Genomic DNA, 14,924 nt, shown 5'->3' on the forward strand with positions numbered 1-14,924 from the left:
TTTTCCCCTTGACATGGCACTGATGCCTGCCTTAGACTTCCACTTCACAACAAACACTCAAGCACGGCAATATTGCTTTTTTAACCAATTATTTTTTCCATCAAAAAAATGGAACCTTACTCTGGCTATAAAATGGATCATGTTTCTTTTTTCTGAGCAAGACCACTTTAACTATTTCTGCTAGGTAATCTAAATTGTCCTATTTCCCCTCTCAAGTACATCTGAGAGGTTCATAACATAAGCAGCAGGCAGGATTTGTTCAAGTTTTTATCATTTCTTTTGAAAGCTGAGAGTTAAAGAAAAAACAAGTTGGTTGGTCCTGAATAAAGTATATGGAACAAACAAACCTAAATATTCTGCTGACATCTAGTTTGCACAACTGCACTTCTTTGGGTGGATTTTCATTAAAAGCTAGTAAGATCTACTAAGCTCTTTCAAAAAATCCCTCCCAACGTACTCACAGTTGTCCTTTCAGGAACAACAAAAAGCATCACTATGTATTTTCTGAAGAGAAATACAATATGAGGTTCTAGGAACTCCCCTAGGAAACACTACAGGAATCTAGGAAATATGATATTTGAATATTCCTCTTATTCACATTTTAATCTTCTTTTATTGTAAGCAAACTTTAAGGGAAATTAGTCTATTTTCTCAACTTGGAAGTTTTACTTATGAATAAGGTTCTGAAAGCGCTACATTATACATAATTTAGGCGAAACATCTGAACAGTTCCTGCGACAGAAATCTATTAACAGATTGCACTTTAGAATTATATTTTTGAAAAAATCCAATATAGTCTCCATAACAGTATACCAAGTGAAAGTTATATCAACATTTGGTCAGAGAAGTGATATGGGGCGTTGTTCACCTGGATGCCAGCTGTTGGGAAGACAAAGCAATTGAAAATCTTTCTTTCCATTCAACCTCAATACACAGGGCTCAGATACATCATGAATTTGAGGGAAAAGATGCCTTGAACAAACAAACTGCAGCAGAAACACTGAGTTGAGAAAACAGTAGTATATACTGTAGTATTAATGGACAAGCTTTTCTTCAGAAGTGAAATGTTTTCATATGAAGCAAAAACACAGAGAAGCCCACTCCTGAGCAACTGCATCTACAGGTGGGGCTTAAGCAATTTTGCCTAAAACAGCTCACCTGCACTTTTGTTTTTGAATGCCTACCAAAATGTTCACATAACAGAGGAGAAATATAATCAACACCCCTATCCTGAAAAATTCCTGTTCCATTAGGAATAGTACATTTCATGTAACTTAAGGTTAGTCTTGCCCTGTGAAAACCTGTAGTTATCAATTTAGGGGCGTCTGTGAAACTAACTTGCTGTCAAGACATTTTTCCTTATTTCTTCTTCCTCCCTCTTATGTACTTTGTTGGATGAGCTGCCCAGCTATGAGATCATTCACATCTTTTCATAGCTGGTGGCATAATGTTTCTAGGAAACTTTGGCTGGTTCTCTCATTATAACCAGAAGTTTGGCAATCTTTAGTTGAAACAGGCTTGTGACAAGGACTGAAGCAAAAGCTAAGAAAATTCCTTTCCTAATACTTTTCCATTTTAGTTGCCAGAAAAAAAAAAAAAAAAAAAAAAAAAAAAAAAAAAAAAGGTAAGACACACAGTGTGCTATCTACCTTGAAATAAAATGTAAACCTCCTACCGTAAAACCCTATCTAAGACAATTTCCAGCTCAGGAACTATCAAATTTGTGCACCTTTACTATTTTCAAAACTGTTCTGAAGTCTTGTGTTATCAGTCATTAAAAAAATTCAACCACAACCAAAAAAAAAGTGATTTATTTCTGTAAAACAAATTCTGTTTTTACACTAGAAGTATCTATACACGGCTGAAAAATGATAAGCAGCAAGCAGAGGAAAGCTATGGAAAAGAAAATCCAGAACAGAAGGCTTCACAGTGTATCTCAGAACACAGCAAATTCATTAGAAATAGCCAATAGAAATAAAGAAGATAAGAAGAGGATCATGCTTGGGTATAGGTCATAACCACATCAATATCATAAACAAAGACAGGCCTCATCTCTCCCCATGATAAATGAAATACTAGTTCCTGATTTCAAGTCATTTAATAATAATCTAGTCCGGAGAGACTAAACAACATTAGTTCAATAAATCAGTTGCAGCTGAATTCTTCCCCAATTCTAATTATACAGTGCTTCTAAGATGTTTTTACTGTATTGGGCACAGATTGAGATTGGCTTAAATTGTAGTAAAGTCTCTCCAAAATATATTCTGCTTAAAACGCCGGACAAGAAAGGCTTGACTTAACCATGCCATCATAATTAATGAACATCCCGACATGGCACACAGAACAATGACAACAGCGATCAGCACTTCTGTTATCAGCACTTTGCACCCTCCAGCAGTTGAATAGCACTCTACCACCTAATAAAGCCAGAGTAGGTTAAATCAAATCTTGTCAGTGTGATATTCCATTCCCAGAGCCACAAAGTAGCCAACCTGAAGGATTTCTACCACTTGAGAAAAAAACAATTGCAGAAACTACTACATTTTCTGAGCTGTTTTACCTACCTTGTCCTTGAAGAGATGTGGGTTTTGATATATGAAGTCACGATAGCTTTCTGTACGCACTTTATCCTATGAATTAAAGGATAAAAACAGTGTTGATTTCGCTTATTTATGTACACAATAAAGTTCAAAAATGCTGAAAAGCTTGCTTTTAACCTGACCCAAGTAGATATTTTCTGGCTACTGTACTTACAAGGATTCTGCAACCATGACATTTTCCATACTTTCAGTCTTTTAGAATTGATTGCCTATGTAAATAAAGCCAGCTGAGCCTTGGGAGGAATGAAAAAAATTACCTTAACACCATTCTGACCTGCAGCATTTAGTTTCCGATGTTTCAAAGCGTTTAAATACCTCTCAGAAACAGCAGCAACAGAGTGGCAATACTGCATCAACTTTATACAATAGCCTTCTATGCAATAGTAAAAACTTGAGTCATGACCCCATAAAACGTTTTGTATCATTTTAATCTATAATATTTAACTGCCTAACACACAGTTTCCTTCAAAACAGCTATGGATCAGATGAACCTGTTCTATTTCTGAATAAACTACAAATTTGCAAACCTGAAAACAAGCTAGTAGTTGAAGCTGTATACCCCATTCTATGAAAACTAAATTAAAAGAAGAAAAAAAAAAAAGACTTGACTGTAACACTACACGAACTGAGAAGCTGGAACATATTCAAGCATGCGACTAAACATTCATAGTATCTTAGTACATGAAAGCTAGCAGCATATCTCAATCTACCAGCACGGTAATAAATTGATCCTCTTAATATGCATCAGCAGGCACATAAATTGACAGCTAACTATAGTTTTTGGAATCCCTGTTGCAGTTCAAGTGTTAGAGCAAAGCAAAAGAAAATTACAGTCATTTTTACCTAGTAAAGATACAAATCTTTACTAGAAATAATACCGAAGTATAAAATCCAACCGCTTATATTTAAGTTAGCACCATACTACTAAGGCAGGTAAAAATTTACAGAAACAATAATGAGTATTAAAGAAATACTTTCTCTAGTGAGGGAGAACAAAGTCTATCTCATCAGAAAAAGGAGATCAAAACCAAAAGCTGAGAACAAAAGACATGTTCATACAAGTTATGGAAACAAACCAAGTTATCTTGAGGCTTTAAAATCCTAAGATCCAAATTAGATTTAGGAGGATTATCTCCCCTCAATGTGGAACAAAAAGCTACAAGTGATTTTAGAAAACTGTACTGCAGAAGTATGCATAATAAATGTGAATCAAAATGTCTTGGATCATTTAAAATTATACTGGTTTACTATAACGATATATTCAGAACAACTATTTTTAGCACTTCACCTCTACCTCAGTACATAATAGAATTTGCTAAAACTACCAAAAAATCAGAAGGTTCAGCATCAATCGAGAAAGCAGTCAGCTGGAAAGCTTTCAGCCTTACATCCTGCCCACTCACATTGCCTCAGCACTGCCCCAACTTAATCAATAAAATTCCAGCTGCTGTCTCTACTGTATGCACTACTGCTTGGGTAAGCCACAGTCATTCACTTTAGGTCTCTCTATTTGTCAATACCCTTCTCTCACTCACCATTTCAATATAATGCTTTTTTTTGTTTTTAGAAGAAAAATGTAAGGACATTTATTAAGATGATATTCAAGAAGTCCTCAAACAAAAAAACAGAAGTGAAACTCTAGCCTTTTGGCCAGCCTACAATACTCTCCCCACATTTGAAATATTTGTAGCAACAGAAACAATAAGTTGATACTTCAGCCTGCCAGTAACATGCATAAGAAAAAAGGGGTTTCAAAACAGAACAGTGTCAGAAACAGACTTAAAATTCAGACAGCAAGTCTCCTTTCTTAAAGCTTTCAATGTATCAAATCACTATATTTATATAAATAAGGTTCTCATAAAAAAATCCAAGTGAACACCTGACATGCAGCTAAAAATTCAATGCACACATGTTAAAACTGATGTTTTCCTATGTTTAGATTTTGTAATATACCTTCAAGCGTATCTGTAGAGTACACAATTTAGTGTTCCTAATTCTTCCTGTACAGTAAACATAATTTATATGTTACAGAAAGCATTAGGAACAAAGGAAATAGAAGCTGGGGGGGGAAAAAAAAAAAGAAGATTTTTTCAGCCCAGCTCCTAGGATAAAAGCTATCAAGTACAGAAAGGGTTAAAAATGCAGTTGCTCTGCAGTATATTTATGGGCACCCAGCCCACTTCATTCCATCTTTCCTCTTTAGTCCCACTAAGATGCAGTTGAGCTCACTTTCTAACCTTCAGCATCTCTTCATGTATCCCATAATGCCCGTACGAGCTGAAGTAAACGCCATCCTCATCCTCATGAAGGCCTGCAATGGCGCTGGCTGATGAGCTGCTTCTGACATCTGCGTTCATCACAAAATCCCGTGCAAATTGCCTGTAATCAATTTGAAACATACCCTTGAGACATGTTTATGGGACCATGAAAAGGCGGCAGGGGCGGGGTTCAGGGGTGTGAAGGGGCTTGAAAAGATAAGGAATTCAGACTGCACAGGGGCTTCTACAACAATGGAACTGCTTCAGGCTTTAAATGTGCTGAATCTCCCTCTGCTGGCTTCCAGAAGCGGCTGCATGATGATTCACTGTTCTCAGTGCACTACCCATCTGCATTTCTTTCTTATTTTAAGCACTAAATACCATTAGCAAACCATTCACTGTGTTTGTCTATGTGCCACCCACAGTTCATCCAATTCAGATTTCATTTATACTTTTTAAACGGGAATTATCTATTTCGTACTTTCTAGTATAAAAGCCAGTACTACGGTGATCAAAATTTACAATGGGAAAACTTATTTGAGGCTCTGTGATGTAGATATGGACTTAACAGAATAACACTTAAGAACCATAAACCATGCTTCATTGAGTGAACAGTGGAAGGTTGAACAAATTACTTTACAACTGAAGCAACTGAGGTGGAAACAAGTCAGAGCTCAAAATTCAACTTTTTGTTTTAATTTCATTTGTACTTGCATACTTCTACTTGTTTTTCCTCAGGTATGGTCTCCCATTCCTAACATGTACGTTTTCTTCTCATTTCTCAAAGTGTTCTTGATGATAAAAGACAAATCCAGGGTTTTATCATGAAAACATTACAAATCAAAGATTGCTGAGAAGTAAATAGCTCATACTACACCTGCAACCAAGTGAGAAAAACAAAAATGCTTCAAACAGTCAATACTCCTTCAAGGTCTACAGTTTGACTCACCAAAGCTTGTATCCTAGACCACTCCAAAGCAGCCAAAGTTCAGTTTTAATATTAGTCACATTTTCTTAAATAGGAACTTAAATGTATAGAAGCTGTAGGTAACTTCTCACTATCAGTACCACCCTTAGGGAACAACAAAACCAAAAATACTGTTTTAATCCCAACATTTCAAATACTTTTGTGCTGAACTTGTTGGGATGGGGGAGAGGGTGGTAAGAAAACTAGTACCAAAGAGACGTCAATATTAGGAACTTCACATACTTGCTGACATACTGGTAGGATCCAGATCTTGCTTTTAATATTGCTTTTTATCATGGCAGTTTGTGGTTTTGTTACTTTTGATAATTACCAAAATGATAAAAATTGAAACTTAGAAAAACTAAATTCTATGACATACACTTAACATTTTGTAAGACTAAACCTGATTTCAAATTATAAAATATTTTAAGTGGATTCAGCCAAGTATTCCTCCAACTTATGCAAGCAACACAAGTACCAAAAAAAACTCTAGAGCCAGAGATACCCACTTGACTTTTTATTCAAAAAAAAAAAAAAAAAATATATATATATATATATAAAAAAAGCCTTCATCTCTAAACAGGACACAAATGAAAAATTCAGGATACACGAGCCATACTCTTTAAATAACATGAACTGCTAGGGGTTACCTGATTTATAGAACTGTTACCATCTGTGGAAAAAAAAATTGTCACTAGGCCTCCATCTACCTGTCTCTGCACTGTAACCCTTTCAACTCTCATCATTCAACAAGCTTATTCAGTCTAGCAAATCTGGAAAAACAATTCCACAGAAAGTGTTTCACACTGAATTAGTCAGTGTCCTCATACTATTCCTGGCCTTAAAAGGCGATGGTCTCCAAGAAGCTGCATGACTGAAGCACTCAACAGGCTGTCTTATTAAAACACCTAAGAGATTTTTTTCCACATCTTAGAGAGCAAGATCTTCATATGACTATTCATGTGCACCTAAAAGAAATTATAGTTATTTAGTCTCCCAAGAGGTCTCTAGACAGGTAAAATATAGGAAAGCTCCTGGTTCTAGCTTCTTTATTCCAGAAGTTGAGATTAGCCAACCAGCTGCCAACCAACTAGCATAAACCTATTTCCATCACAGAGAAGAGTATAAAAACAGGTTATTGTAGCTTAAAGTTCCATGTACTATTTCCACCCCACGTTTGACTTAAAGAGCTCTTTCTTCCATGGAGTGGTGCGCTGAATTGCCTTTACCTCACAGGAAATAATCTCTATGTGGACTCTTTCAATGGAGTAACCTATAGCATGAATTAATATCACCATGAGTTACAGCATGCAGGCTACCCCTATGCAACTATTTCCCCTATTCCTAATTTAAGACTGTATTGCTCCATCAGATCTACATCTAACTATTTTTGCTGCCAGCCCATCTCTGCTGGATTTAGGAGCCTGTGCTGACAAAGGACAATTAAAGGCTCCCTGTTACAGCAGCTAGATAATTTGGTAAACTAACCTCAAAAAGATATATATATAAGCTTGACAGAAGCTTAGAGAGCTGAGAAGAAATTGCAACCAATGACTTGAAAAGGTTGGGGTTTTTTGTTTGTTTGTCTGTTTTTTAATGCAATGGGTACAAGATTAAGACAGGCAACATACAGGGAAAAAAAAAACAGGTTACCCAGTAGGGCAGCAAATTTCTCTCATTCTTATTGTTTGGTGACGATGAATTAATGCATAAGGTAGACATAAAGGTATCAGAACAGTACTATATGCTGTAAAGTTGGACTTTCAAGAATTAAGCCTAGCTTAAGACAAAACTGTCCTTCTTGACATTTATAATTGCTCACAGCTGTCAGAATTTGCACAAATACATGACTTTAGAGTTTGGGATACCTACTTACTAATAACAAGTATGTATTCTCAAAACATAGAATGGACTCTCAGAATTTACAAAATAAGGTTTTTGCAGCTTTATCTTCCAACAAAAGAACACAAAACTTATTTTTCCAAGTTTATTAAATATAATTTTTCAGTGTCCGATTGCTGGGGCTATAATCATGAAACGACGTGTTTGGAAAGGACTTCATGCCATGTGATCCTCCAAAAGTTTAAACTTCCCTTTATGCATGAACATCATTAATCCTTCTTTTGAAGACATCAAGGTTTAGCAGTAGCATGTACAGCTATTGGGATTCTTACATGTTCATGCCTTTAATGCACTGAAGATTCTTACTAAGAGAATCTACACTTGAAACTGAAAGCAACAGTAAATAAAAAGACAGTTTATTAATTTCATTGAGGGTTTCTCCAAACTGGAATTGGATTCTGCTACTAGCAACAAATTGAAAGAAATAAACATGAACAAGCTTTTCACATGTTTAAAGTCATCTCCCACAGTGTTTAGAGTCCTGTATTTAATCTGCTGATACCACTTTCTTCTCTATAGTGTCTATTTATTATTTAAGCCCAAATTCAAAGAAGTAATGGAGAAGTGTTTGGAAAGCAAGAAGTGGTCTAAAGAACACGAAACAAAAAGCATGTTTCTGGACCATGTGCTTATTTAGCTTTCCTAAGCCTGTTTTTATAAGTTTACAAAGAATCTACAAGACAGAAATGGAAACAACAGTTCCAACACAGCACAAGGGTTTTATTCTTTAGTCAAATTCTACCACTTCTTTGAATTTCTACCCGTCTTTAAACATGAACATTTCATCTCATCTAAAAATCTCTCAACTGAAATAGCTTCAAGCACTTACTTCATTTTTTGAAGATCATCCTGTGCTCTAACCAAGGCTGCTTCTGCAAGCTTTGCTCTGTGTTCCGCATGTTTTAGTTGTTCAAGGAGCATCATGGTATCATTTAACTCATTAGAACACAAAACATTTGCAGGTTCACAAAGATCTTCTATATCTGATGAAATGGAACAAAAATACCTGCCAGTTGATAGTGTTGCTCCACAGCAGCTCATAAGTATATTACATTCCCATTTTTGCTGTTTCTGTCTTTAGACATTTTGCAATGTAGTCTGTTTCACAACAAACTACTGAATTTGATAGAACGAACTGCAGAACATAATACTATTCAGTAAAAGCAAGCATGCTAGAAGCGAGTTCAAAGTTAACAAAACAAATAAATCCAGAACTTAGTTTATTCTTTGTAACAATTGATGAGTGAGATATTAGGGTGAGCTTAAGCTAAGTACAGTATCTTATTCCAAGGCTGAAAAAGATGTTAACTGTAAAATGCAAGAAGAAAAATGTCAAGCTTTCTTAATAATTAAATGGTAACTCTTGATTTTCAAACCAGCTTCCTGGACTCTTACAAAGCTTCTGAACACACAAAACCTGAAAGAGCTTAAGCAGAAGAGAATTATGATGAAATACTGCTTTTAACTAGCAAAACATGGACTCAACTCTAGGTCCAGTTCATCTCTTGCTAAATTTGGCTAGCGATTTCAACAGATGCCAGTGGACAAGAAAACAGCCCTACTGCGTTTTTGGATGAAGTAAGAAGCTACTTTTAGCTTGTCAGGCAAAAGGCTTTATTTAAATAAATAAATAAATAAATAAATAAAAATATTCATTTTCATGATGGAAGACAGGCTACTTGGCCCACAGGATTGAAACAAAGCATTGATGCTTAGAATATGATTTTCAGAGCATCCATAATTCTTGGCAATTTCTACAGTAGCTGAAAGCACCGAGCACCTCAAACTGTCTATTTATAACTTGGGCAAAGGGTACACTTTAGATAGGAGCAGACACAGTGAAACATGAAATCCCTGCAGTAACCAAACAACGTCTATCTGTACTATCATGCAGCAGGGCTTATTTAGAAAAGGGCAAAATTGCATTCCAGGCTGCACAGAAGAGAAAATTCCACTCCTAAATGTTAATGCTTCACATGAAGGAAGGATGCACAAGCAAGTGCCAAATAGGAAGAAAGTGGGAGAATCATGGGCAGCAAAAATAAGTACTAAAGTCACACTGTATTCTCTCAAGACTTCAAACTCTTCTGATGAACACAACAGAGAACCTGAAGTTGTTTATACAGATCATTAGAACCATTAAAGAAACAGAATTCTTCCATGCAACTGTAGTGGAATGTTATACTTGGTTGGGCCAAAAGACAACCTCTATAAAAGATGAAAATGTTTTCAACAAGCCAAATTATTTACTACTGCCTTATGGCATATTATTTTTGAATGAATGCATCTGACTTTAAATACCTTCTTTTAGATGCTTTAAAAGTTCAAACTAAAATCTTCAACTAAAGTTTGGATGGAGTTCCTCTTTGACCTGCTAAGTACCTCCACTATGAACATCCCATTTACATTAAGCAAATACAGATAATAAAACAGGACTACAGAAACATCAGCCATTAAAAGCTACTGTGCAATTGTGTGGTAAAACTTTCAAAGAGTGACTTAAGAGTGACTTAATATCATTACTTCAGCTAGTACACAGACTTTCTCATGTATCTAACACTATTAAATAAATAGTGATAATGCATCGTATGACATGAAATCTGCTGATACCCCATAACACAGTGCAGTCATATTGCAATGTACTTATTTTACCAAACTGAAGTAGGAGATCATCTTCTAGCTCTGGTTTCAAGTATTCCTCTCCTTCCCAAGGCAGTGGGCTGCTGAGTGAATTCAAATATGCCACAGTTGGTTTCTAGACAGATGAATAAGAGTATATATGCTAAATTTCTTTAAAGTCATCAGCCCTTCATTCAAGAAAGGCAAAAACCTTTTCTTCCAGCCATTAATATGAATGAGGCATTACTAAAGTACTTTTGTAGCAAAAGCTAAGAAAGGTATTATTCTGCATTGCATGACTAGCAAGAAGAGTAAAAAATGAGCTTCTAGCTTCCATCCTGGCTCTGACAACAAGTATTCACATTATCATATTTACACCGAAACCGTGGTGACCAGAAAATAGCAAAAAAATAAACCTATGAGCTAGTCTGGGTTGACACCCAAGAAGCTACAGGATCAAGAAATTCAGTTCAGGCAGTAAGCACAGCAGACTCATAGAAACTGAAGTCTACACCTCTAGGATCACACTCCTATCAGGAACCAAGTTTACTAAGGTGTTTGACTGCATCAGACCCATAGCTTATGACAGAGATAATCAATAAGGCCAAGATCCTAACCGTGCAAAGTTTTTAAACAACAGTGTGTTAGGGACCAACTTTGAAAGTTGGTCCCACCGGAATACTGCCAGTTAATACTTTTTAGGAAGAGGAGGAGTCAGATTCTGGATTTGGGTGTTTCCAATTCTATGATTATTTTGTTTAATTAGTTATGCCTTAAACAACTATTGGAAAATTTAAGTACTAAGTCTGGAAAAAAGGCTTAATAGTGTAAGATGCTATTCAGCCTAAACCTAAACATTCAGGGAACAGCAAAAGAACATACTTCAAAGCCGCAGCATACGGAAGATGCAGTTAGGCCTAACTTAAAACTGTAAGTCTCTGTTGGCTCTTCTGATTCTTGGAGATAAATTTTAGGTTCATCTAAGGGATTTTAGTGTCATCTAAGGGATCAGGTATCATCCTTTCCAACAATGCAGTAGGGTTCTGTCCAGCTTACATCCCCAGGGAAGACTCTTCTGTACCAGCACACATACAAGAGCTAAGAAACTTCAGCTATCAAGAAGTAAATCCATTGCTGGAGCCAGATGGGCAAGTCAAAGGCCAAGATGAATTAACAAAATTACATGACATTATCTAATGTGGGCTTTTTGCAAGTCTGGAAACTTCTCTTTTGAAATCAATAAAACCTTACATTAATTAAATACATTTAAAATTAAAATATTTTCACAGTTAAAATACTCACCTCTAAATAAACCAACCAATAACTACTTTAAACAAGTTTCCACGATTTCTTATATTTAGAAGTGTAATATAGAATTTCATACAGTTATGTTAAAAAAAAGAAAAGCAAATTTAAAGCAGAGCATTTGGATTTCTCATTCTGCAGACACAGATCATAAGTAATATGTGACACTTACCTTCAATCTAACAAAGTTTATTAGTTTAATGTATCCATAAAAATCAAGTCCTGGAAAGAAATAAAAAAAAAGAGAGGCATCTTATGTCACAGGAAATCCACATATTTTACAATAATGTTAATGTTAGTTAGTTGTTCAATTGGCCAGTTCCCCCTTGGGGTTTACACCACTATCTAGTGCAGTCTTCCAATCTTAATTTGTCATCTACATTTTTCTGATTTTTCTCTCTTTAGATCTAACCATGAAATTTTCACATTCAGTACAAATATACTTGCCACAAATTAAAAACTGAACACATGCAAACTTGGCTTATCAGCAACAATCTCCTTTGTTTGGCAAACAACTCTACATCAGGACAGGCACATTCATCTACTAGCAACCTTAACGATTGCTCCACTGTTGTGCTTCTTCATTCATATTTTCAGCTTTCTGCTTATGAAAAAGTAAACTGATTCTACTCATTAAGAATACGCAGCAATATTGATTTAAACCTGCCACCTAGCTCAGGAATAACAGTAGTTTAAATATAATTATGTACTTTTCCCAAGAACAGCAACTAGTACTCCAATCTGTGGCTACCATGTAGCCTTAAAATATTTTCCATTGGATTTTAGATAGGAAACAGACCAGATTTTACAAGTTTATATACATTTTTCTAAACACTTTGTGTACTTCCCATCCCCTCATCTCTCTCTCCTTTTTACAGCACACTCTTGAAATAGTATTTCTCCTATCCAGCTCTTGTTCCCCTACTTTCCAGTTTTCCTCTATAGGCAGTAAGTTTGGGATTTGAAGCTCATAGCTAATTCTTCCGAAGCCATTCCCCACTTTACATGTCTTCCTATACATACCTTTCTTCAGTTACCACCTCGGCCTAAACATATGCTGGCTCCAAACGGAAGCCAACCTTAAACTTCACGAGGAACAAATCAAATGGATGCTAGAAGGTAGGCTTTCCTATGCTCACCTGAGGGGACGAAAGCACAGCCCCTTTAAAAACACCAGCAGTACAGCGCAAATACTTGAGATCTTGTTAGATATATCCACGCTGGTCTCTGCTAAGCTGCTGAGCCAAACACTAGTATCACTAGTTAGGCAGGAAAACCCAACACAACAGGTAAACAGCATGACTTCATTTATGCCCATGTGCTCTTACCTCAGTATGCCTTAGACTGACTCAGGTAAATCTAGCAGGCAATAGGGACTCAGCACAAGCCAGCAGAGACCACTCCTGTTTCTATCACTAGCGGAGAATTTTATCAGAGCATGTAATATACAAGAGATGGTCAGCATAAAGATAAGCATTTTTCTAGAATAGCTCGTCTTTTCAATCTTGGACTCATCAGCTACAACCAGAAAAGCAGTTAAAAACAAACTCATCTTTATCATTTATTTTAAACAAGATATCAATACATGTGAGAAAAAAGATAAAAAGTCACAAAAAGAATTTACCATTCTTACTGATCACATCACCAACATTAAACTGATGTTCTATTTTACAGTGGAAGAATACATCTTCAGCAGAACTAAACAATCTGTAAAAAATTATTAAACAAGCAGTATTAACATGGTGGTATTTAGATTCTGTAACTTTCCTATGACTTTTATATGCTCTGCTCTGACTTGCTAGGCAAGGTGTTCACAGCACAACATTTTACCTTTGAGAAAGAATGAACAAGTGTTTGCTTATTTTTATACCTCCCGAAGAAACCTTAGTTTTATTACAAAATGTTTTGCTAACAACAGGCAATAAAGAAACACATCAATTTTGTTTCACAGTATTGGGAACCTCGTAACTTCCAAAAGTTACTTTAGAGTAAAGACTAAGCCCCAAATATAAGAGCTACATGTATAGGAAATTTGTTTGCCAGCATCAGAATAAATGTCTTCTGTTATTTACTGATGAAAGGAAAAGATGACAGAGATGGAGAGATAAACTTCTATGTTACTTCAGGGGAAAGAAGGGGGAATTCCTTGTTCTTCACATCATTTCTCCCTCCTTTAGTCTGGATTCAACAGACCTTCAGTTCTAAAGATTGCAAAAGCCACAGAACACTGTTTCAAGCTACCTACTAGTTAGTTTCTAACTGGCCCATCTTCTACAGGCCGAACTTGAGCATTATTTGGGAAACATTTTTTGCATTAAGAGCCCATCAGGGCTCCTGCCGCCATCCTCACCTGTCGCAGAAGAGGCAGCGAGTCTGCGGGCCCTCTGCGGCGCCCTCCTCCTCCTCCTCCTCCTCCTCCCAGGCCTCCTCACCGTCGGACAGCTCGGGCATCTCCATCTCCTCCTCCTCCTCCTCCACAGACGGCCGGCCGGTTCCTGCGGAGCCCACGCAGGGACCGTTAGTGACGGAGGAGGTGGGCGGAGGCGCCCAGGTACCCCCGGGGCCGCGCAGGGACCCCCGTGGGGGCCGCGCAGGGGCCGCTGGTGGGGGGCGGGGCAGGGGCCGTTGGTGACGGGCGGGGCCGCTGGTGACTCCCGCGCGGGCGGGGCAAGGGCCGCTGGTGACGTCGCACAGGCACCCACCTGCAGGAGCTGCAGCCGCCGCCGCCCCGGAAGCCATGGCCCCGCGGCGCGCGCGCCCCGCAGCCGCCCCACGTGCACCTCCAGCACCCACAAGGCCGCACGCCGCTTCCGGGCTGACGCCCGCCCCCTTACGTCAGCGCGGGCGGAGCGCGCGGCGGGGCGGGCCCGGGCGGCGCCCTCCGGCGCGGCGGCGGCGGCGGCGGGGGGGACGGGAAGGGCGGCTGCCGGGAGCCCCCCCAAACGGCCCGCTGGACGCTGGGGAGCCCCGGTCGCTGTTTCTGTGTGGCTTCGGAACGCGCCAGCGCCGGCGGTGCCAGCGTGGCGTGCGCGGCCCGTCTTCACCGCAGGTGGCGCCATCTTGTGGGGGCCGCGCGGGGGCGCCGGGCGGCCCGGCCGGGAGGGAAAATCATTCCCCCAAATTAGGAAATCACTGTTTCACCTTGAATCTCACCTGAGTCCGATGTCTACTAACTGCAGGAACAGGCATATGCTGTGCATCCTGCTAGCGCTGCTCTGAGTCAGATGGCTAAATGCTGTAGCTGTACTGCATGTCGTAGGGGAACAGGACACA

General features: G+C 38.3%; 1 protein-coding gene across 3 annotated transcripts in view; it reads right to left on the reverse strand.

The window, feature by feature from the left end:
- The window catches only part of PRMT3 (protein arginine methyltransferase 3), a 68,980-nt gene extending 54,549 nt beyond the window's left edge, over positions 1 to 14,431 (reverse strand). For all 3 annotated transcript variants that reach the window (XM_067296248.1, XM_067296247.1, XM_067296246.1), the window contains exons 1-8: positions 14,354 to 14,431; positions 14,002 to 14,146; positions 13,276 to 13,358; positions 11,824 to 11,873; positions 10,380 to 10,482; positions 8,557 to 8,710; positions 4,838 to 4,979; positions 2,565 to 2,630 (exon numbers count right to left, since the gene is read on the reverse strand). In XM_067296248.1, the coding sequence (XP_067152349.1) occupies positions 2,565 to 2,630; positions 4,838 to 4,979; positions 8,557 to 8,710; positions 10,380 to 10,482; positions 11,824 to 11,873; positions 13,276 to 13,358; positions 14,002 to 14,146; positions 14,354 to 14,390 (780 nt within the window). In that variant the 5' untranslated portion in view covers positions 14,391 to 14,431. The remainder of the gene's footprint in view (positions 1 to 2,564; positions 2,631 to 4,837; positions 4,980 to 8,556; positions 8,711 to 10,379; positions 10,483 to 11,823; positions 11,874 to 13,275; positions 13,359 to 14,001; positions 14,147 to 14,353) is intronic.
- Positions 14,432 to 14,924: the final 493 nt, after the last annotated feature.

Source organism: Apteryx mantelli, chromosome 4, assembly GCF_036417845.1.
Source record: "Apteryx mantelli isolate bAptMan1 chromosome 4, bAptMan1.hap1, whole genome shotgun sequence".
NCBI classification, from domain to species: domain Eukaryota; kingdom Metazoa; phylum Chordata; class Aves; order Apterygiformes; family Apterygidae; genus Apteryx; species Apteryx mantelli.